This window comes from Haplochromis burtoni, unplaced genomic scaffold, assembly GCF_018398535.1.
Source record: "Haplochromis burtoni strain Fernald_Lab_line unplaced genomic scaffold, NCSU_Asbu1 Contig_130, whole genome shotgun sequence".
Lineage (NCBI taxonomy): Eukaryota > Metazoa > Chordata > Actinopteri > Cichliformes > Cichlidae > Haplochromis > Haplochromis burtoni.
Genome location: NW_024582491.1, coordinates 1,068,884 through 1,089,957, shown reverse-complemented (window position 1 = coordinate 1,089,957; position 21,074 = coordinate 1,068,884). Strand labels below are relative to the sequence as shown.

Here is a 21,074-nt window from a genome sequence, read left to right as displayed (position 1 = left end):
GGTGAGAAACAGCAAGTTTTAGTTCGTTTTAGCAGCATCTGTGTTTGCAGCCTACAAACGTTCACCACAGAAACAAAGTCATCGTATTGAAACTCCAACATGTTTTCAAGAAAAAGAACAACCAATTCAAAAAGATTACGCCGCCTCTCCTTCCTGGCGTGGCCGGCCAATTTCCCCAAATGGCGTGTCATCCTTCCAAAGGGCGTTAGAGGAGAGTAGGAATGAAAACTACCTTCTCCAGAAAAAAATGCAACAAATTGAAGAAGAGAAACTTCAACTGGAGAACAAGTGTAGACGAATGGAAGCCCAAAGTAAAGAGCTGGAAGACAGACAACAGCGCCAGCCGGACATAAAAATTATTAATGAGGGCTGGGGAATCAAGTTTGCTCAAACCTGAGAGCAGATTGTGCACCTCATTAAAGAAAACAGGCAAAAGAGTGCAGAACTAAAAGAAATGACCAACCAGCTCCAAGACAAGAAAACGATGACTGATAAGATACAATGGGATCTCCAATACATGGAGCGAAGCAATCAGCTCCTCCAAAGACAGCTCCATGAAGCTGTGGAAGAAAAGAAAGAATTCCTCCAACAGAAGGAAGAGCATGACAAAAAGCAAAGAGACATGCAGCACGAACTGAAGAGCATGCAGGAAAAATACCGAATGCTGAAAGAAAGCCTGGATGAAACACTGCGCCAAAATAAAGACCTTCTTCAACAGAAAGAGCAACAACAAGAAAGACTGAAAGAAGGAAAGCGTATCGTCCAAGACTTTGAGTCTAAAAATCTAAAACTGCAAAAGTTTTGTAATCAGCTGGAGGACAAAGCAACTAAAGTGGAAGAAGAAAAGGACAAACTGGAGAAACGCTGCTCACAGATGCAGAAAAGGATCGAGCAAAATGCGAGAAACAACTCAGAGCTCGTTAAGGGGATTTTGGTGGAATATAGTAACTTGAAGCGTGAAAACACTCAAATGCAGCCACAAAAACAACAACAAGACAAAATACATGAAGACCTGCAGCTCACGCTCCAAGAAATCCAGAAAAGAAATGAGCAGCTGGAGGACAAGCACAAAGAAGTGCAACAGAGAAATGCAGACATGCACAAGGACAAGCTGATACAGGAGGCAACATCCAAACAACTCCAAGACAAGCTTGAAGAACAACAAGCAACATTAGAAGAGGTGGAACAAAGATGTGAGAAACTTGAAAAGCAAAACACAGAAACAATTGATGAGCTGAGAAATCTCATCCTGGAGAAAAAAAGCGCTCGTGGAAAAGTGCCTGAAAAAAAATAAAAAATGGTTCCACTTGTTCCGGAGGAGAGACGCTACTGCTTCCTCACCTGATGTAGCCTCGTCTTGCTCCACCTCTGTTAACCCCCTCAACCAGTCCCGGCAGTTGACTGTCCCCTCCTGAGCCTGGTTCTGCCGGAGGTTTCTGCCCGTTTAAAGGCAGTTTTTCCTCCCCACTGTCGCCAAGTGCTTGCTCAGAGGGGATTGTTGGGGTTTTCTCTCCTCTACCTTGTTTCTTCATTTACTTGCTCGTTTAACTTTTTTTTCAACTTATCTAAATAATAAACCATTTGAATTTATCCTTTGAGTATTTTTCATCTCATCTTTACAGAATTTTTCTAAAACATTTTCAAACATTCAGATCGGTCTTTTATTTTCTTCTTGAAACCTCATAACAGTGCAGCAGAAACTTCAAGTTACCTTCTTTTATTGTATGGCGGCAGCAAACCGCTCTAAATAATATGCCAGCAAAAACTCTGGTGAGGCAGTGATATGTACCTGCATGAACTGGTGCTCCTTTTCAAATTCTTCTTGATCCTTCACTATCTTGTCCATAGCGTCACCTGCAAGAGAAGGAAACATAATCCAAAAACTCAATCAATGTATATTACATACAAATGAAACAGTGTAGTATATAAATCTAATATTATAATAGAGTTGTGGACCATACTTGCAGGAACAAAATCCTCTGTCTCAAACTGGGCAGCACTCTCTGAGGCCTTTCCGGCAATCTCTTTTTCAAAGGACGAGTAATATGCCAGGTCTGTCACCCACTGCCCCTCTTCATTCTGATACACTACATTATGAGTGGCACTGGCACCTGAGGGGAGCAGCAGTGTTGTTAACATGTTACATCAGTCTCAGATTTTTACATCATAATTGAGCCTCGGTATTTATTCAAGAATAACAACCACCTACCTCGTTGAAATTCCTGCTCTAGGTTGTCTGGGCAATGGTTCCAGCCATCATCTGAATCATCCTGCTCCCGGTGGAAGCTCTGGGAGAAATACTTAGCTTCCAGGGATGTGGAGAGGGGATTGTTGTCATCCTCGCTGGTACTGTCTGAAACCTCAGCAGCAGTAACATCACCACAGGGTCCTCCTCTTAAGCCCAAGGAGGGCCTGGCACCATCAAGCTCATCTATTCCATCATCATCGTCATTCTTGTCATCACAATCTGGAACCAGCACCTGAGGCATAGGTATTGAAAAAAAATGTATTGTATGTAATTTTATTTCAAAATGTGTTAAAGTTGCAGGGTTATAAATATATAAATGCTCAAAAATAGGACTAGCACAGTTGGCTTTAAACAGGCACTCAGGTCTACAAGAGATTTTCACCCCCTAACCTCCATTTACCTGGGAGAGGTGGAAGCTCCCTTGGGTTCCTTGAAGGTGAGACACAGTAAGGTTTGTTGAATCTTGAGGTCTTCTCAGTGCAGCTCCACTCCTCAGGTAGACAGAGTCCAACAGTCTGTCAACTGCAGGCCCAGAGTCTGTGCTCTCCATGGCATCCTGACATTCAGAATTACAAAAAACATGAGCAAATATAGCCTTTAAAGCTCATTATAACTACTGGTACCTCCAACGTTTTGATTGATTACCAAATCATTCCATTTAGTGTGAAGCACTATTTGTTATGTGTACGGAAAAAACAATATTTAAATGTCATAAGTGAAGTAAAAATACAGGATTCATAACAGCAATTTAATGTTCTTGAGAATCAGATGACACATAACTTTTTGAATACCTGAGCATCCTGAGCATGAGCTCAAACCAAACACTGAATGAAAGCTCTGTTGAATATTTTTATTTCAGTTGTTGGGGTTACCGATCTTTTGATTATTAAATCACCTAAAATTTACTGTTAGGTTTCCTTATGTTCTACTTTTGTAAGCCAAATACAAACTGGTCCCATGATATTGCAATATTAATACTGTTACTCCAATTACCAAACAAGTACATTTTAATAACATCCTTGCTTTGTCAGTACTTGACATATAGTGAAGTACTCAAGGAGAAAGCACCAACAATTGAGTTCAACAATATAAGATAAAATGTGCAAAACACTATTACAGTGGTAACAGCATAGTATGCACAATATATAATAAGTATAGCCATGCATGACTGAAATGACCACGAGCTGGTCAACTGCAGTTACATATAGCACTTGTACTTACCAGTGCCTCCTGTCTGTCCAGGGCCTTGCTCCAGCTGACATGAGAAAGCCTCTGAGATGCCCCAGAGATCCCCAGAGAGGAGCTGGTCTCTCCTGTTCCAACAGGACCCACACGGTCACCCATCTGAAAATAAAAAAGTAACATTTTTACTTAAAATTAAAGCAAAAAGACAAAAAACAAACACACACAGTCATGGCCGAGTTATATTTTCCATCTATCAGGGGTCCAAACGGTGAAACACTTAATTGTAAACTTCATGAACAAATGAATGTGGGGTTTTTTTGGTCATAGCTTTTGCAAAGGCCTTTATGGTCAATCAAAAAGGTAAAACTTACATTTGGCATTGATAAATAGATTTCACAACTTCTACAACAAAAAGGAAAATATTGGTGTTTACCACTACTACCCCAATGCTTCCTAATAGATGCACCTATGGTATCAATTTGAAAATCCTAGGTGCCTTTCAGAAAACTTGACCTCTAACCTTGAGGTCAAGGTCAGTGGGATTCAGTGAGATTTCTAGTAGACACACCTATGGTATCAATTTGAAAGTCCAACATAGCCTCGTTATCGAGTCATCTTATTCACAAGAGTTTCAGAAAACTTGACCTCTGATCTTGAGGTCACCCTGATGGGGTGACACTAATACCCCATCAACCTTTTATAGCTAAGGAGTAATAACTATCACAAGCTTAATTCAATTAACCTGTTGTTTTCAGAAAGCCAGGTTCATAAAGATCTGTATAAGGGAATCATTCTTAACACTATATGAATTTGAAATCAAGCAATCAAGATATGTTTTAAGTGTTAACTTTCACTTTTACTTCAAGGACAACCAAAAAAAGAAAACACAAACATTTAGGAATGACAGAAATTTCATGTCTTAAAACCACAGTCATGTTAACCATGACATAGAAATAATTATTTGCCACCAACTACCGAGTACAGAGCCCATTCGTACCTTTGTATATCTGGGAAGGCTGATTCTTCCATGTACTGGAAGACCGTTCAGATTATCGTCCTCATCTTCACCAACAGCACTGCTACCCACAATCCCCAACCCACGCAGGGCATCGTAGGTGGTCTGGACATTAGTTGCTGCTGGAAGAGGCATGGTCGACACTCCTCCATCGTTTCCACTTTCTTCACTGCCACTGCTCCCATCCCCACCTCCTCCATCTCCTGATGTTACACAGCACCAAACAAAAAACTGTGGGTTATACAAGACGCTCGGGAAATTTGTTTCTCATTTTCACATAATCTACTGCTGGTTTAACGATATGACGGGATTGTGGTATGACAGTTTTGTCACTACTACTACTACAACTACAGACACACACAGCAAACATTAAAGATGGGTGTTATACCTGTGACAGGAGGGTTGATGACTTGACCTTCAGCGGATCGCCTGTGTCCAATCCCAGATGAGGATGCACCACCCCGACCACTGGAAGCCTCATCCTCAGAACTGCCTCCTTCTAGACCTGGCCTGAAAGTGGGACGGTTGCTTTGTCCAACCTGTCGATTCACACAGAGAAAAACACATGCAATAAGTAAAACAATATTGAGAATGCAGTTCACTTTGATTGAAAATAAAACAGTGGATCTACTGGTGACCAAAACATGTAAATGTAAAAATATCCGATAATATTTCTTTTTGTATTTCTGACCAGCTGTCTGGATGTGCTTGGCAGCAGCCGAGTCCTGGCAGCATCACTGCTCCTTCTTGCAGATTCCAGCTCATCCTCTGTGTCCTCATCACTGGCTGGACAGGAGTCCATACCTGTGGCAGCCAGGCGCACATCGGGCATCTGGAAATCCTCCTGATTTTTTTTTTTTTTTTTTTAATTGAGAGAAAGTAAAACATACAGCTTTTAATATCTGGCCCAAATATGATTAAGAAAAGTACAAGCAAACCAAAAGTCAAGCAAACGAGGTTCTTGCTAAACCCTTATTTTTGGGGTCAGCTGTCTAAACTGACCTGTAGTTTCAAACACAAGTTACCATTCTCTGCCTGAGCTGAAATCAGTACACAGTCACAAAGCAATGTATCAACATGCTCACCTGATCAGACTGATCAAGGAATTGATCTCTGTACTGTTCAGGCTCTGTAGAACTTGGGTTGGACAGGACATCAGCAGCACCTGGCACTCCCTATGAAAGATATACTGTGTTAGCGAGAACTCTGAAACAAAGATTTTAGCTTGCATTCTTTTAAAAGTGGTGCTAGTAAAATGTATAAGTCAGTAAAGTCAGCAAAGTAGAGCAGAAAGAGCCTTACAGTTGCAGGAATCTCCTGGCCCTCCACTCTGCCTCTCTGCATAGCAGGAGGGACCAGCTTATTGAAGTACAGCTCCAGCTCATCATCAGGCAGGTTGTTTACATCAATGTCATCATCTGGTGACCAAACACCAAGTATGTGTGTGACTGAATCACAAATATCACCCCTGCTCGGTGTTAAATTCATCCAACTGAAATAGGAACGATGTACAAAGCGTGACTCTAAGGACTTAAAGGTCTGACTTACCTGTTAGGTCGCTATTCATACTATCCACAGACATGAGCTTCTCATTGGCCAGGAAGCTTGAGTTGCTGTCACTAAAATGGTCACTGCCCACTCCTTCCCTCAGTATCTGGTTGTTTTCAACTCTAGATGGTAAGGCCTGAACCTGTATGGACTGAACAACAGAGGAATGCAATGAAAGCAACTTTACAGAAATTTTGTGAGCAAATAAAAAAGGTGAGTTTGATTTAAAAAACTTGTAACAAAAATACTGCATTGTAGAAAGAGCTAGATATCAAGACATTCAAAAGTTTAGAAGAAGTGAAATGGTGGATTTTAAACAGCGAGTCAAACTCTGTATTTTTGCACATCACGACAGAAAATATAGAACACAGAAAATGAGTAGGGAAAGAAATAGTCCAAATCTTTGGACAGCAGTCTCATGACACATCACACAGATATAAATCAACAGGAAACTGATCAGCATGTATGGAAAGGTGGTACCTTTTTGTCTGTGACATCTTTATGTCCAAAATGAGCAAATGTCAGAAGCCCTGTTGACAGATCTGTTAGAAGAGACACAAAGTTCATCAGTAACACTTTCGTACAGGTGGATCAAATGAGCATGTACACATTGCCCCCCAAAAGCCTCAAGCAAACAAAAAACAAAACAACTTTAGGCAAACACTCTTACATAACAGATCAGTATGAAGCGGTTGATTTATAAGAACAAGCAACACTCAAGTTATTAACTACATTTAAGGGCCGTAACTCACGTGTGCCATGGTTCTTTGCATTACCACAACAGCAACAGAAAGAACCATAGTACACATTCAAGTAGTACATAGCTCACTTTTAAATTGTGTGCTAAATCTGAATGGAGAACGGAGTCACTTAAATAGACTGATGAAGCCAGAAATATTACTTAACGTGTGCCTGAAAAAGTCAATAGAGCCAGGGGCACAAGAATTTACCTGTTCCAAGTTCTGTGGGATGGCCACATACTGAGCCTGCCTGTGTAGTAGCAAGGCCCAGCATGGAGCCTTGATTTCTGGATGCACTCTCATCCAGATTAATCTTCAGAAGCTTGTCTGAAAGACGATGGGCTGCAATGAAGTCATCTGCATTATCCCTGTAACAATGACAGGGATGTAAAAAATTCAGAACACATTAGTAAAACACACCAAAGGAGAGTTAAAGTAATTACTTATCTATTAGTCAGGTTTATACTGTGTGTGTGTGTGTGTGTGTGTGTGTGTGTGTGTGTGTGTGTGTGTGTGAGTAAAACATTAAATTCATACTAACAACAACAGCTGTGTATCCACTTCACTGCATTTGAAACTTTTTTTTTTTTTTTTTTAAAAAGGCATTTATTTTCAAAGAGATGACAACGGTACACACCTCAAGTAAAATCGACACTAAAGATTAGAGTTACTACATTTCAGTATTTGGTTTCTCATCCTTCAAACTACAAAACATCTATCCTGACTATTGATCCAACAATTGGAAGTTGGCTGCAGTATTACACACTACAGTTTTTTGTTTGTTTTTTTTAAACAGAGATTTTACAGGCAACAATGAGCAGCGTGAACTACATGTATTTCTATACTCACATGTCATCTTTGAAGCTGAGGGCAAACTTGGGCTGTTCTACTTCAGATGACTGTAGACCAGAATGCTGCAGCACTCTTCCATCCAGGTATGAAACCTCAATGGGATCGTCTCTATAAAATGAGCAAATAGTGCAAAAAGCAGCTTGTTAACACAAAAATCAACTGTAAATAATTATCAGCACCCTTAATTACATTTAGCACCTATATGCTCACCCAGAATTAATATATTACCTATAAACTTTGTTAAACATGTCAGAGACCACAAAGAGCTGCTTTTCATTAACAAATATACACAGTTGTTTGTTTGTTTTTTAGCAGGCATTTTTGAAATACTGCCATCCTTGTATTGCAAACAAAGAACCTGAGATCTATTTTTAGCCTCAGAGCATTTCTAAAACAAGTCACATCAGCCCAAAGCCAACAGCATACTCCCACCTGTTGTCAGATTCGCGTCTAATTTTAGCCACAGTAGAGGCAGCCACCGGCAGTCCTGGGCCTGAACCTAATGTCACATTTCCCAGTGTGGGGCGGCCACTGGCGCTGTCCAGAGACTTGCAGAGGAAACTTGGGAAGGGTTCATCTTCCAGTTTGTAAAAACTGTCTGCCATTGCTTTTGAAGGGAGCAGGGTGAGTGCCAAATGTGGCTTAGGTTCCGTTCAGGTGATGACCATCTGTAATATCTAGAAAAATGAACGGTAGCAATAAAGGACCAGGTAAAACACATCTTGTGCCCATTCGTGTGCTTATTTAGCAAACATCAGCTTCTTAATACCACCTTTCAATCGTGAAAACTATTGACTTAAGTATTTTCTTTGGGGAACGTCATCATACATGTTGTTTCGCAGGAATACGGTTCAAGTTTATTGAATAAACAAATTAAGAGAACTTAACTAGCCAACTACACTAGGTGGGCTAACTTCTAAGCTAACAGGCTACTTGCTAAAAACAAAAGGGTCTGTGGAACTCGCCAGCACGTTGCAAATTTAAGCTACCCCAATGTTTTTGGTTCTTTAAGTTAGAGTGTGTAAGAAGACATTTTGCAGACAGCACATATAAGTGATCAAGCTTCACCTGCTCGCTAATTATTTCTTCTTAGACTGTTATACTTCAGCAAGGGAATTCAATTATAAACGTTTGTCGGACTTCAACTCACATTCAACACTCCAGAAGTAAGCGGGCCCAGGGATAAATAGTTTTTCTCCAACTCGAACTTTGTCCTTATAAACGGTTCAAATGCGATACCAAGTGTAGCCAAATGTAACTTCGAAATAACTCATCATTATTACTTAAAATCTGACATATCAAACAAACCGTACAATAGTTCGTAGGACCAAACAGCGCCCAGAAGCCACAGGAAGCCCGCGTGAGCGTCATATCACAAAGGCGGGACTTAATCAATTTTAGACGACGCGGATTGGACAGAAAACCTATGAGGGAGGAAATTGCCAATGATGATTGGTTACTATTTATGTCATTCCAATGGATTTGGCAGCTTGGGGCCAATGACTGTATGCTTGGGGCGGTTAAGAAAAGTGCTCATTCATTTATCAGTAAAGCTCTTGTCCTCAGATGAATTAAAGACGGAATGTGCTCTTTTGAACTCCAGCCACAACTTATCTGATAATACGTATACCACTAAATTATCTGCAATAGTTGATAGGTTGTTATATTTATTATGAATTAGCGCCCAGTTATTAAGCAAAGCGTGTCACACAAGTCGTTAATGGCCAAGTGAGGGTTTTCTTGTATCGTATGTCCTGCCAAACAGCTGCAAGAGTACCGAGGGTCGCAAACAGCTGACTGCTGAAAGAGTTGTCATCCCACATCCCATGCGTTCCGTTTATTAGGAGTGCCACGATATGAAATGTTGTCCTCCCTGTCAATGTTAACCCTCTGTGAAAATACTAATGGCATATATTGTCAGTTTTGCCTAATTTTGGAGCGACATTGGCAGGAGAATAGCCCCTTGCTGACATGTGATTCTTCACAAATAACGCCAAGGAAATGTATAGCACAGCCAAAAGACAGCTGTTCACACTAAAAAGGAAAAAGTTGTATAACACAATATGCAACTAATGGTTAGGCCCTAAAGAAACACATCAGTGTCCAAGAGCTACCAGGTATCACCAAGTTTTATAAATGGCTAGGACAAACATAGATTCAAGAGCTTTTAAAAAGATTTTTTTTAAACTTCCTGGCCCAAGATGACCATCATATTATTTCCAGTCAATCATGTGGAATGACTATGCCTTTCTTCTTCTTTGATTGTAAAGGAGAAGCAGTCAAAAATAACACCCCCTTTATATCATTTATTTCTGAGTCTTACTTCCACCCATTCTAATTATAGACTTCCATAAGCAGAAAGACAAACATGTCCCCCTTTCAGACACAACTGACAGAAGTTTTCCAATTTACCAGCCAACCATACCCGATGATTGCGCGCCCCCCTCCCAACAACAACAAAAAAATCAGCTTAGTTTAAAAATGCTGAGTTTATTATTCACACAATACCATATACATTATTTAAATGACTCTCTGTACCAACGCATTAGATCTTCCAAAGGTTTTCTTTAATAATATGCAGAGGGAAAAAAAACATAAACCTTTAGAAAAGTGAAAAAAAAAATCTTTATTAGAAATGAAAGGAAATTTTCTTTTTCATCCAAAACTATTTCAAAAATGATACCCTGTCTTATGTAACTAAAACACACAGGGGAAGAGAAAAAAAAAATCATTGCCCTTCAGCTTCTGGTAAGGGCAGCAGTGCCCTGGAGGACAGCCTGTGGGGAAGAGGCTGCTGCTGAGGCTGAATGGGCTCAGTATCACAGTGCTCTATTAGGGAGGAAGGAGGCAGCAGATGACCATACACAATACCCGCTCTAGGGGGGTCCAGAGGAGGAAAGAAATACCTGAAGTAAGAAAAAGAAGGAGGAGGAGACAAAGACGGCAAATACGTGGACGGAAAGAAAAGACAACAAAGGGAATACACAGAGGGTGAAGAAATAAAAGGAAGCAAAAAAAGAGAAATTAAAAGGAGAAGGATGCATGTTTGGTCCAGACACTAAAAAGGTAAGAGGGAAGACAGTGACATTTAAAAAAAAAGAAAAAAAAAAAAAGGTTTAAGCACAAAAAGAAAGGAATCAATGTTTTGCAAGGTTCATGCCAGATTTGTTGCCAAAAATTAAAGTTTCAATCAGTAATACCCAGAATCCATTTGTGAAATGTGTTACAGAGTCTTACATTTTAAATATGGGCAAGTGGGAGCTGATGCACAAGACACATTAGTAATATGCGGGTGGCTGGTATATCTTTGGAGAGGTCAGCTGCCGCAGGGGAGGAGCAAAGGGAGCTCTCTTGCCAATCCTGCATGCAATAAGCAGTACAACAGCACATTACTTCAAACAAAGCTCACTTCACACTTGTTTCTGATACATGAAAAACTCCACACGCTGCTCTGCAAACGCCTAAATTCAACTGAACTGAGTTAATTGGCTTACAATACACAGATATTGTGTTACTCGGGTTAGAGGGGAATCACAAGTTGAGTCAAAAACACGTACGTACAAATTTTTGTTAGGTCTGAGGTTATGGTGGAGTTGAACATAAATACAGCCACACTCTGAGCTTAGACACAATTTATTTATCGTTCAAATTTTCCTGGTGCTTCATGTGCGAATGAGGGGGGAACAATGAAGGCTAAAAACAAGAACAGCTGCTGAGCCAGCAGACCAAATATGGTTTCAATAGGAAGTAATAACAGGTGTGGATACATTTCATTTGTATAAAAAGAGGAATGTGTTATCACTCCATTCAAGGCTCGCAGTGGCTGTATTCACACTCGTTCTGTGTGTGTGTGTGTGTTTACACTCTGTTAATACGGCTCATTCAAGCTGTCCTTTCTGCTCAGCAAAGAGTTTGGCACTACTTGTTCAAGGATACATTCAAATCCAAAAGAGAAAAATAAGGAGAAAGTATTCAGGATGCATTCATATATTGGCCAAATGCCTGTATCAGGTGATATCAGCATGTCTGTTAATATAAGATGGTACTTATCAACATCAGCAGCTGATATTCATTTTGTGTTGGTTAAAAAGACCAGGCAGAACTAATGGGAGGAATAAATAACAAAAACAGTAAAAAGACTGACATTTGCTATCGGCTCAGAACCTAATGATCACAAAATTCCTGCTCCACTTCAGTTTAATCATGATGTCAAATGTTGAGACTTTTGACTGAAGCTGATCAAATTCATTTACAGAATACAACCTAATAGCACAATGTTTCTGTTCTGTATCCCAAAATAGCTTTAGAAATTGAAAGAACGGCCACGTATCAAACTCATATAAACACATTTATTTTCCTTTTATATATTAAGAAAACAGTTAGTCCTTGCACTCACGGTGCAAAGTGGAACCATTCTTATTACATGCATCAGTATAAATTGAGAGGAAATCACCACCACAACACATCCGGCTCCACAGGCACAATGTAGATAACCTGTGTGGTGAAAACCAGAAGCCAAGCTCTTTGCATGAGTGCAGCACGGGATCAGTGCGAGTCCAACACGCTTGTCAGTAAGCAGCTGTACTCCCAGTCAGGGTGAGGCGTTAAAAAAAACCAGAGTTGTCAGTTCTGACTGGCTTGAGCAGGGCTGGGTGAGTGGCGTCAGACGTGCCACGCCACCTACCTTCCTGCAGACATCCCGTTCAGCGCATTCTGGGAAGACTGAACAGAGGAACCCAGCACAGTACTCATGGCTGAGGGCTGACCGGATGAACCTGTAAGTGGGCTTCCATCTCCCTTCAAGATGCCGGTGCACTTCCAGTTGTCCATGTAGTTAGCTGCACAGAGAGAAGGAAAAGTCGGCATTTATTTCGTATACAAAGGAGAAGGAGAATCTGACAGCTGAACTTTTCACCGTCATAGGATATTCAAGTGGGGCTCTTTTCTCCACTTGAATATCTGGTGTTCCTCCAGACCAGTGCATTTTGCTGAAGCACACAAATCATTTGATAATCTACTTGTTGCTATGAACACAGTTACTGCACAACCATTTATTGTGAAGGGATTTATCAGCTTTAGCACTTTGAGCTCATTCCTTTCAGATTTTTGAAGCCCTCCCATATCTGTGTCAGTGTAAAAACTATCACAAAACCAGTGTGTAATGCTGGCTCAGCAACAAACACCATTTAACAGACATGGACTCGGAGGTAGCACTTAACAGCTTCAAAAACATATTTCTCAGAAAAGGAGAGCAGGTTGTGGAGAACAAAGCAGAGGTAAATTCTTTAATGCTGACAGACTGCTAACTCTGTGACTATACTTGCGTATCAACAGATGTACTATATGCACGGAGTTTGTAAAAATTGACACTTCTATTTAGCCCAACTTTTAAGACATGCATTTCGTAACAAAACAAAATGAAATTTTTTAACCTGGAAAAGAGAAGCTATGGTTTTTCCTGCTGCTGATACAAACTGCATCACACAAACAAAGAGGTAGGCTCAGTCAGGATGCTTGGTTATGAGTATAGAAACAATGTCTGCTACAGCACAAACAAACTGTTAAGATCTTTTAAAATTGGTTTTTAAAACCAAATAAACAATAAAATAATCGTTCCCTGACTCCACCAGGCTGAATACTCGGGAGTGTGAGTGTGTATGCAGATGTTGGAAAAAAAGATAGAAGCACTGTATGAATGTGTGTTTTGGTGAAGCACTTTGAGTTATAAACCAAGTAGAAAGATGCTATACAAGTATCAGTCCATTTACCAGTATATAGACACACCTGAATAAGACCCAACTATGGATCAAGGTAGATCAAACATCCAGGTAACGCCCAAAGTTACAGACACTACAGCATCCAATCTATCCAATATTTTTCAAACAAGAAGCAACTTCATATAAACTTATGGACCACTTCCAAATGATCTGGTGTGGAATGACTTGAATAACTGCACAATTTAACCTATGACTAAATCAATATTCCTAGTATTAATAGCAGCAACTGCTGCTACACAGCTACAAAGCCTGAAGCTTGGTAGGAGGGCAAAGGTTTCCTAACTGGAGGACATAATGGTTGCCAGTATTAGTCTGCTTGATTACTGGAATCAATACTCTGAAAACAGACACAGTGGTTAACCTGATTACAACATGTATTCACAAGTAGGTATTTGCACCTCGGACAGTAGAGAATAAAAAAGTTGTTGTGGTTTGATGAGAACCTGTGCAAAAACGTCAGCTTTCTTTACACAGTTGAACCAACAAATCCTTTATTCTGGAAATGACCAATGCCAACTATGAGTGAACAAAAGTCATTCAATGCCTAGTGAAAAGTACTATTCACTGAACAGCCACATTAAACAGCTTTTACTAAAGCTGTCACTGAAGTAAAAGGAAGACAAACAAGCAGTTGTTAAGAGCCCCCTCACCTTTCCAGAGGCGCACACAGCCATCATCCCCAGAGGAGGCCAGCAGGGTGCTGGTGATATTCCAGCTCACACGCCACACCTGGGAGTTATGGTTGTCAAACTGAGCCACAATCTGCACCTCAAATTTGGTGGGTCCTGTGGACGTGCTCTCCTTCCTGTCAGGAGCACACAAGAAACAGGAAATTGAATATTTATTTTGCATTATCTTAAAAAGAGAACATCTGCTCAGGAACTGCATGCAGGGCTTCAGTGCAGTATTTGTGTGACTCCACCAGTTTCTGTGCATTGTGGCCTTCCATAAGACAGAGTGCAAACACTCACCTCATCGGAACTAGCTTAAATATTCGAACATCTTTTGTTGCAATGGCGAGCACGTGGAAAGATCTTCCCAGGTTTGGAGCAAACGCGATGTCATGAACCGCATCAGTGACCGTCATGAGTGTCTCTGCTTTGGCATATTTCCTTTTAAACAGATAAATATTAAAATCTGTCATTTATTTTGGTATGTCTTCATAATTCAATGGTTAGTGCATCACTAATAACAGGGTTCATACACATTTTTCAGGGTCAAATTCAAGCAATTTTTAAGCACATTCAAGGTCAATTTTCAAGCTTTTCCAGCACATTACCAAAAAAGAAGAAAGCATGTTTCACTTTGCATCACCTCAGTAAGACCTTGCAAAAATTTAAACAAATCATCTTAGGTCGACTTAAATGTCTTTTGTCCCCCTCTTGTTAAAAGAGAAAAATGCAGCAGAGAAACAGTTAGTCCTTGCACTCACGGTGCAAAGTGGAACCATTCATATTACATGCATCAGTATAAATTGAGAGGAAATCACCACCACAACACATCCGGCTCCACAGGCACAATGTAGATAACCTGTGTGGTGAAAACCAGAAGCCAAGCTCTTTGCATGAGTGCAGCACGGGATCAGTGCGAGTCCAACACGCTTGTCAGTAAGCAGCTGTACTCCCAGTCAGGGTGAGGCGTTAAAAAAACCCAGAGTTGTCAGTTCTGACTGGCTTGAGCAGGGCTGGGTGAGTGGCGTCAGACGTGCCACGCCACCTACCTTCCTGCAGACATCCCGTTCAACGCATTCTGGGAAGACTGAACAGAGGAACCCAGCACAGTACTCATGGCTGAGGGCTGACCGGATGAACCTGTAAGTGGGCTTCCATCTCCCTTCAAGATGCCGGTGCACTTCCAGTTGTCCATGTAGTTAGCTGCACAGAGACAGAAGGAAAAGTCGGCATTTATTTCGTACACAAAGGAGAAGGAGAATCTGACAGCTGAACTTTTCACTGTCATAGGATATTCAAGTGGGGCTCTTTTCTCCACTTGAATATCTGGTGTTCCTCCAGACCAGTGCATTTTGCTGAAGCACACAAATCATTTGATAATCTACTTGTTGCTATGAACACAGTTACTGCACAACCATTTATTGTGAAGGGATTTATCAGCTTTAGCACTTTGAGCTCATTCCTTTCAGATTTTTGAAGCCCTCCCATATCTGTGTCAGTGTAAAAACTATCACAAAACCAGTGTGTAATGCTGGCTCAGCAACAAACACCATTTAACAGACATGGACTCGGAGGTAGCACTTAACAGCTTCAAAAACATATTTCTCAGAAAAGGAGAGCAGGTTGTGGAGAACAAAGCAGAGGTAAATTCTTTAATGCTGACAGACTGCTAACTCTGTGACTATACTTGCGTATCAACAGATGTACTATATGCACGGAGTTTGTAAAAATTGACACTTCTATTTAGCCCAACTTTTAAGACATGCATTTCGTAACAAAACAAAATGAAATTTTTTAACCTGGAAAAGAGAAGCTATGGTTTTTCCTGCTGCTGATACAAACTGCATCACACAAACAAAGAGGTAGGCTCAGTCAGGATGCTTGGTTATGAGTATAGAAACAATGTCTGCTACAGCACAAACAAACTGTTAAGATCTTTTAAAATTGGTTTTTAAAACCAAATAAACAATAAAATAATCGTTCCCTGACTCCACCAGGCTGAATACTCGGGAGTGTGAGTGTGTATGCAGATGTTGGAAAAAAAGATAGAAGCACTGTATGAATGTGTGTTTTGGTGAAGCACTTTGAATTATAAACCAAGTAGAAAGATGCTATACAAGTATCAGTCCATTTACCAGTATATAGACACACCTGAATAAGACCCAACTATGGATCAAGGTAGATCAAACATCCAGGTAACGCCCAAAGTTACAGACACTACAGCATCCAATCTATCCAATATTTTTCAAACAAGAAGCAACTTCATATAAACTTATGGACCACTTCCAAATGATCTGGTGTGGAATGACTTGAATAACTGCACAATTTAACCTATGACTAAATCAATATTCCTAGTATTAATAGCAGCAACTGCTGCTACACAGCTACAAAGCCTGAAGCTTGGTAGGAGGGCAAAGGTTTCCTAACTGGAGGACATAATGGTTGCCAGTATTAGTCTGCTTGATTACTGGAATCAATACTCTGAAAACAGACACAGTGGTTAACCTGATTACAACATGTATTCACAAGTAGGTATTTGCACCTCGGACAGTAGAGAATAAAAAAGTTGTTGTGGTTTGATGAGAACCTGTGCAAAAACGTCAGCTTTCTTTACACAGTTGAACCAACAAATCCTTTATTCTGGAAATGACCAATGCCAACTATGAGTGAACAAAAGTCATTCAATGCCTAGTGAAAAGTACTATTCACTGAACAGCCACATTAAACAGCTTTTACTAAAGCTGTCACTGAAGTAAAAGGAAGACAAACAAGCAGTTGTTAAGAGCCCCCTCACCTTTCCAGAGGCGCACACAGCCATCATCCCCAGAGGAGGCCAGCAGGGTGCTGGTGATATTCCAGCTCACACGCCACACCTGGGAGTTATGGTTGTCAAACTGAGCCACAATCTGCACCTCAAATTTGGTGGGTCCTGTGGACGTGCTCTCCTTCCTGTCAGGAGCACACAAGAAACAGGAAATTGAATATTTATTTTGCATTATCTTAAAAAGAGAACATCTGCTCAGGAACTGCATGCAGGGCTTCAGTGCAGTATTTGTGTGACTCCACCAGTTTCTGTGCATTGTGGCCTTCCATAAGACAGAGTGCAAACACTCACCTCATCGGAACTAGCTTAAATATTCGAACATCTTTTGTTGCAATGGCGAGCACGTGGAAAGATCTTCCCAGGTTTGGAGCAAACGCGATGTCATGAACCGCATCAGTGACCGTCATGAGTGTCTCTGCTTTGGCATATTTCCTTTTAAACAGATAAATATTAAAATCTGTCATTTATTTTGGATCATATTCAATTTTCATACTAATAACAGGGTTCATACACATTTTCAGGGTCAAATTCAAGCAATTTGAAAGCACACAGTTCATGATGCATTAAGCGGATTATTGTTCCGGATGATTCTGATGACAAACAAAGAAAAGACATTCTTGTTATAATATACATGGGATATCGGACCACAGTAAATACAAGCAGTACTCACTATCTGTTAGCCAATCGCACCATGTGCAACGATGGATATCAATGTTTGGACTCTTTATAGAAAAATCTATCAACAAAATCACTAGGAGGAACGGGGGCACGGTACTCACTAATTAACAGCATAATTAGGGTTGGAGGATGAACGAACCGGAAATCAGAAATTTCAAAAAATACTAGTATTAAATAGCAAGATGCAACCATAACTTTAGTAGAGAAGACCTTGCTTCATGTAAACTAAACGCAATATTACTAAACAGAAGATGAACTTATACATTGCGACAAGAGCTGATCTCTCATGTAAGATTGTGAAATGCTATTTCTGTCTGTGCATCCAATTGGGACACAATTTTTGCTCTATTGTTTGATTGTCATTTAACATGATAGTAACCTCAAAAAACCGCAGAGAAATAAGGGAATACGATGCACATTAAAATTCGATTTAATATGGTGCAAGTTTCCGTGAGGATCAGTGAAAGAACGTGCCTACATGATAAGTGCTGAAGACTCAAAGCACTTCTGCCTAAAAATTGATGCATGTAAATCAAGTATACGAGATTTCATCCGATGTAAAAACAACTAACCAGCATATTTGAACTGCGACCAAGACACAAACACCACAATTATGTCTTTATCAGATTACTATGAGAGTATAGGTTGGGCTGTAGTGACATAATTAAAAATAGGAGCGATATGCCATCTGTTTTTTGTCTAGATATGTGTAAGCACCACGCCCAGAAAATGTAACTATGGTGTATTTGTATAGCGTTCACATTAGCAACAACGAAGGCACGGCGCAAAGTTGGCGATTCTTGTAGACCACGTAGTCAGTTCATTCCTACCGATTACGCACTAATGTCATGGTGATGGTTCAAGCTACATGCTGTAGCACAGCACAGCCACCCTGGGGCGCACTGACAGAGGCGAGGCTGCCGGACACTGGCGCCACCGGGCCCTCTGACCACCACCAGTAGGCAACGGGTGAAGTGTCTTGCCCAAGGACACAACGACCGAGACTGTCCAAGCCGGGACTCGAATCGGCAACCTTCCGATTACAAGGCTAACTCGTGAGCCACGATCGCCCAGTGGGGACATTTCATTTTCGAGCAGGAAGCTCCCCCTTTTTGTTATACCCTTTAGATCAGGGGTCGGCAACCTACGGCTCTGGAGCCATTCCAAAATGTCTTGTGACAATCTCATTGGCTTAGGGAGTGATGATGTCAAGGATCTTAAGAATCTTAGGTCCTTTGATGTTGTTTCCTTAAGTAGGGGTGAGAAACAGCAAGTTTTAGTTCGTTTCAGCAGCATCTGTGTTTGCAGCCTACAAAACGTTCACCACAAGCTCTTCAAAGTCATCGTATAGAAACTCCAACATGTTTCCAAGAAAAAAACAACCAATTCAAAAAGATTACGCCGCCTCTCCTTCCTGGCGTGGCCGGCCAATTTCCCCAAATGGCGTCTCATCCTTCCAAAGGGCGTTAGAGGAGAGTAGGAAGGAAAACTACCTTCTCCAGAAAAAAATGCAACAAATTGAAGAAGAGAAACTTCAACTGGAGGACAAGTGTAGACGAATGGAAGCCCAAAATAAAGAGCTGGAAGAAAGACAACAGCGCCAGCCGGACATAAAATTATTAATGAGGGCTGGGGAATCAAGTTTGCTCAGACCCGAGAGCAGATTGTGCACCTCATTAAAGAAAACAGGCAAAAGAGTGCAGAACTAAAAGAAATGACCAACCAGCTCCAAGACAAGAAAACGATGACTGATAAGATACAATGGGATCTCCAATACATGGACCGAAAAATCGGCTCCTCCAAAGACAGCTCCATGAAGCTGTGGAAGAAAAGAAAGAATTCCTCCAACAGAAGGAAGAGCATGACAAAAAGCAAAGAACATGCAGCACGAACTGAAGAGCATGCAGGAAAAATACCGAATGCTGAAAGAAAGCCTGGATGAAACACTGCGCCAAAATAAAGACCTTCTTCAACAGAAAGAGCAACAACAAGAAAGACTGAAAGAAGGAAAAGCGTATCGTCCAGAGACTTTGAGTCTAAAAATCTAAAACTGCAAGAGTTTTGTAATCAGCTGGAGGACAAAGCAACTAAAGTGGAAGAAGAAAAGGACAAACTGGAGAAACGCTGCTCACAGATGCAGAAAAGGATCGAGCAAAATGCGAGAAACAACTCAGAGCTCGTTAAGGGGATTTTGGTGGAATATAATAACTTGAAGCGTGAAAACACTCAAATGCAGGCCAAAAACAACAAAAGACAAAATACATGAAGACCTGCAGCTCACGCTCCAAGAAATCCAGAAAAGAAACGAGCAGTCTAGGAAGACAAGCACAAAGAGAGTCCAACAGAGAAATGCAGACATGCACAAGGACAAGCTGATACAGGAGGCAACATCCAAACAACTCAAAGACAAGCTTGAAGAACAACAAGCAACATTGAGAAGAGGTGGAACAAAGATGTGAGAAACTTGAAGAACAAAACCAGAAACCATCGATGAGCTGAGAAATCTCATCCTGGAGAAAAAAGCGCTCGTGGAAAAGTGCATGAAAAAAAAGAGAAAATGGTTCCACTTGTTCCGGAGGAGAGACGCTACTGCTTCCTCACCTGATGTAGCCTCGTCTTGCTCCACCTCTGTTAACCCCCCCAACCAGTCCCGGCCGTTGACTGTCCCCTCCTGAGCCTGGTTCTGCCGGAGGTTCCTGCCCGTTTAAAGGCAGTTTTTCCTCCCCACTGTCGCCAAGTGCTTGCTCAGAGGGGATTGTTGGGGTTTTCTCTCCTCTGCCTTGTTTCTTCATTTACTTGCTTGCTTAATTTTTTCAACTTATCTAAATAATAAACCATTTGAATTTATCCTTTGAGTATTTTTCATCTCATCTTTACAGAATTTTTCCAAAACATTTTCAAACATTCAGATCGGTCTTTTATTTTCTTCTTGAAACCTCATAATGAATACCCACCGTGTGTTTTCGTTGTACTCGTAGATCTGAACCTTCCCACCGTATGTTACGTTGCTGTCGTCACTCCCCACAGCAAACATGGGAGGATGGGCACGTGAGCTGTTGGTAGGAAACAACGCGTGGTTACACCAGCAGACTGTTATCAGCATGGTGTTACATACACATGAAAAAGTCAAGTGATACTTGCATAGCATTATTCATGATGTTGTCATACCTGCATGTCTATAAGTCACATTAAGTTTAGCTGTAAGCTGTTTTATTGAAAGAATTAGTGGTAGTAATTGTGTTATTTCATGAGCACAATAACTGAAAATGTGTTCTAACACAGCGGTCCCCAACCTTTTTTGCCACGACGGACCGGTTTATGCCCGACAATATTTTCACGGACCGGCCTTTAAGGTGTCGCGAATAAATACAACAAAATAAAACTAGTACCGGTACCGAAAAAAAGAAGATTTATTCATAACACACGTGAAAAGACCCAGGAAAACTGAGTTAACGATAAAAACGATAACAAAATAACGCTGAAAACCGATAAAAACCCTGAAAACCATACATTTCACACCTGAGCCTCAACTCTCG

The 21,074-nt window shown here is 40.8% G+C and overlaps 3 protein-coding genes across 6 annotated transcripts in view; all 3 read right to left on the bottom strand.

Annotated features, from left to right (window-relative positions):
- cep192 (centrosomal protein 192) overlaps nucleotides 1–9,660 on the bottom strand; it is a 43,201-nt gene extending 33,541 nt beyond the window's left edge. The window contains exons 1-16 of the mRNA XM_005930187.2: nucleotides 8,902–9,660; nucleotides 8,021–8,265; nucleotides 7,586–7,696; nucleotides 6,947–7,104; nucleotides 6,477–6,538; nucleotides 5,997–6,147; nucleotides 5,751–5,866; nucleotides 5,534–5,623; nucleotides 5,140–5,292; nucleotides 4,837–4,987; nucleotides 4,431–4,651; nucleotides 3,470–3,592; nucleotides 2,649–2,804; nucleotides 2,210–2,480; nucleotides 1,962–2,111; nucleotides 1,790–1,854 (exon numbers count right to left, since the gene is read on the bottom strand). Coding sequence (XP_005930249.1) covers nucleotides 1,790–1,854; nucleotides 1,962–2,111; nucleotides 2,210–2,480; nucleotides 2,649–2,804; nucleotides 3,470–3,592; nucleotides 4,431–4,651; nucleotides 4,837–4,987; nucleotides 5,140–5,292; nucleotides 5,534–5,623; nucleotides 5,751–5,866; nucleotides 5,997–6,147; nucleotides 6,477–6,538; nucleotides 6,947–7,104; nucleotides 7,586–7,696; nucleotides 8,021–8,193 — 2,151 coding nt within the window. The 5' untranslated portion in view covers nucleotides 8,194–8,265; nucleotides 8,902–9,660. The remainder of the gene's footprint in view (nucleotides 1–1,789; nucleotides 1,855–1,961; nucleotides 2,112–2,209; nucleotides 2,481–2,648; nucleotides 2,805–3,469; nucleotides 3,593–4,430; nucleotides 4,652–4,836; nucleotides 4,988–5,139; nucleotides 5,293–5,533; nucleotides 5,624–5,750; nucleotides 5,867–5,996; nucleotides 6,148–6,476; nucleotides 6,539–6,946; nucleotides 7,105–7,585; nucleotides 7,697–8,020; nucleotides 8,266–8,901) is intronic.
- Nucleotides 9,661–10,058: 398 nt separating this feature from the next.
- LOC102303453 (SEH1-like (S. cerevisiae)) overlaps nucleotides 10,059–21,074 on the bottom strand; it is a 16,652-nt gene continuing 5,636 nt past the window's right edge. Inside the window, exons 5-10 of one of the 4 annotated variants that reach the window (XM_042224162.1) lie at nucleotides 20,493–20,591; nucleotides 17,152–17,292; nucleotides 16,831–16,985; nucleotides 15,086–15,239; nucleotides 10,826–10,948; nucleotides 10,351–10,646 (exon numbers count right to left, since the gene is read on the bottom strand). In XM_042224162.1, coding sequence (XP_042080096.1) covers nucleotides 10,867–10,948; nucleotides 15,086–15,239; nucleotides 16,831–16,985; nucleotides 17,152–17,292; nucleotides 20,493–20,591 — 631 coding nt within the window. In that variant the 3' untranslated portion in view covers nucleotides 10,351–10,646; nucleotides 10,826–10,866. Of the gene's footprint in view, nucleotides 10,949–15,085; nucleotides 15,240–16,830; nucleotides 16,986–17,151; nucleotides 17,293–20,492; nucleotides 20,592–21,074 lie in introns of all 4 variants that reach the window. The other 3 variants (XM_042224163.1, XM_042224160.1, XM_042224161.1) reach the window with 3 other exon arrangements.
- LOC121815085 (nucleoporin SEH1-like) lies at nucleotides 10,948–14,757 on the bottom strand. Its single transcript, XM_042224165.1, has 3 exons — nucleotides 14,337–14,757; nucleotides 14,016–14,170; nucleotides 10,948–12,426 (listed from the first exon to the last, which is right to left on the bottom strand). Exons 1-3 carry the CDS (start codon nucleotides 14,507–14,509, stop codon nucleotides 12,269–12,271), a joined length of 486 nt encoding a protein of 161 aa, XP_042080099.1. The 5' UTR covers nucleotides 14,510–14,757; the 3' UTR covers nucleotides 10,948–12,268.

Excerpts from the sequence above, each read along its gene's own strand:
- LOC121815085 (XM_042224165.1), bottom strand. The coding sequence starts at position 14,509 with ATGACAGATTTTAATATTTATCTGTTTAAAAGGAAATATGCCAAAGCA. Across the intron at positions 14,171-14,336 it reads TTTAAGCTAGTTCCGATGAG|GAAGGAGAGCACGTCCACAG; the intron begins GTGAGTGTTTGC and ends TGCTCCTGACAG. Across the intron at positions 12,427-14,015 it reads CTGTGTGCGCCTCTGGAAAG|CTAACTACATGGACAACTGG; the intron begins GTGAGGGGGCTC and ends CTCTCTGTGCAG.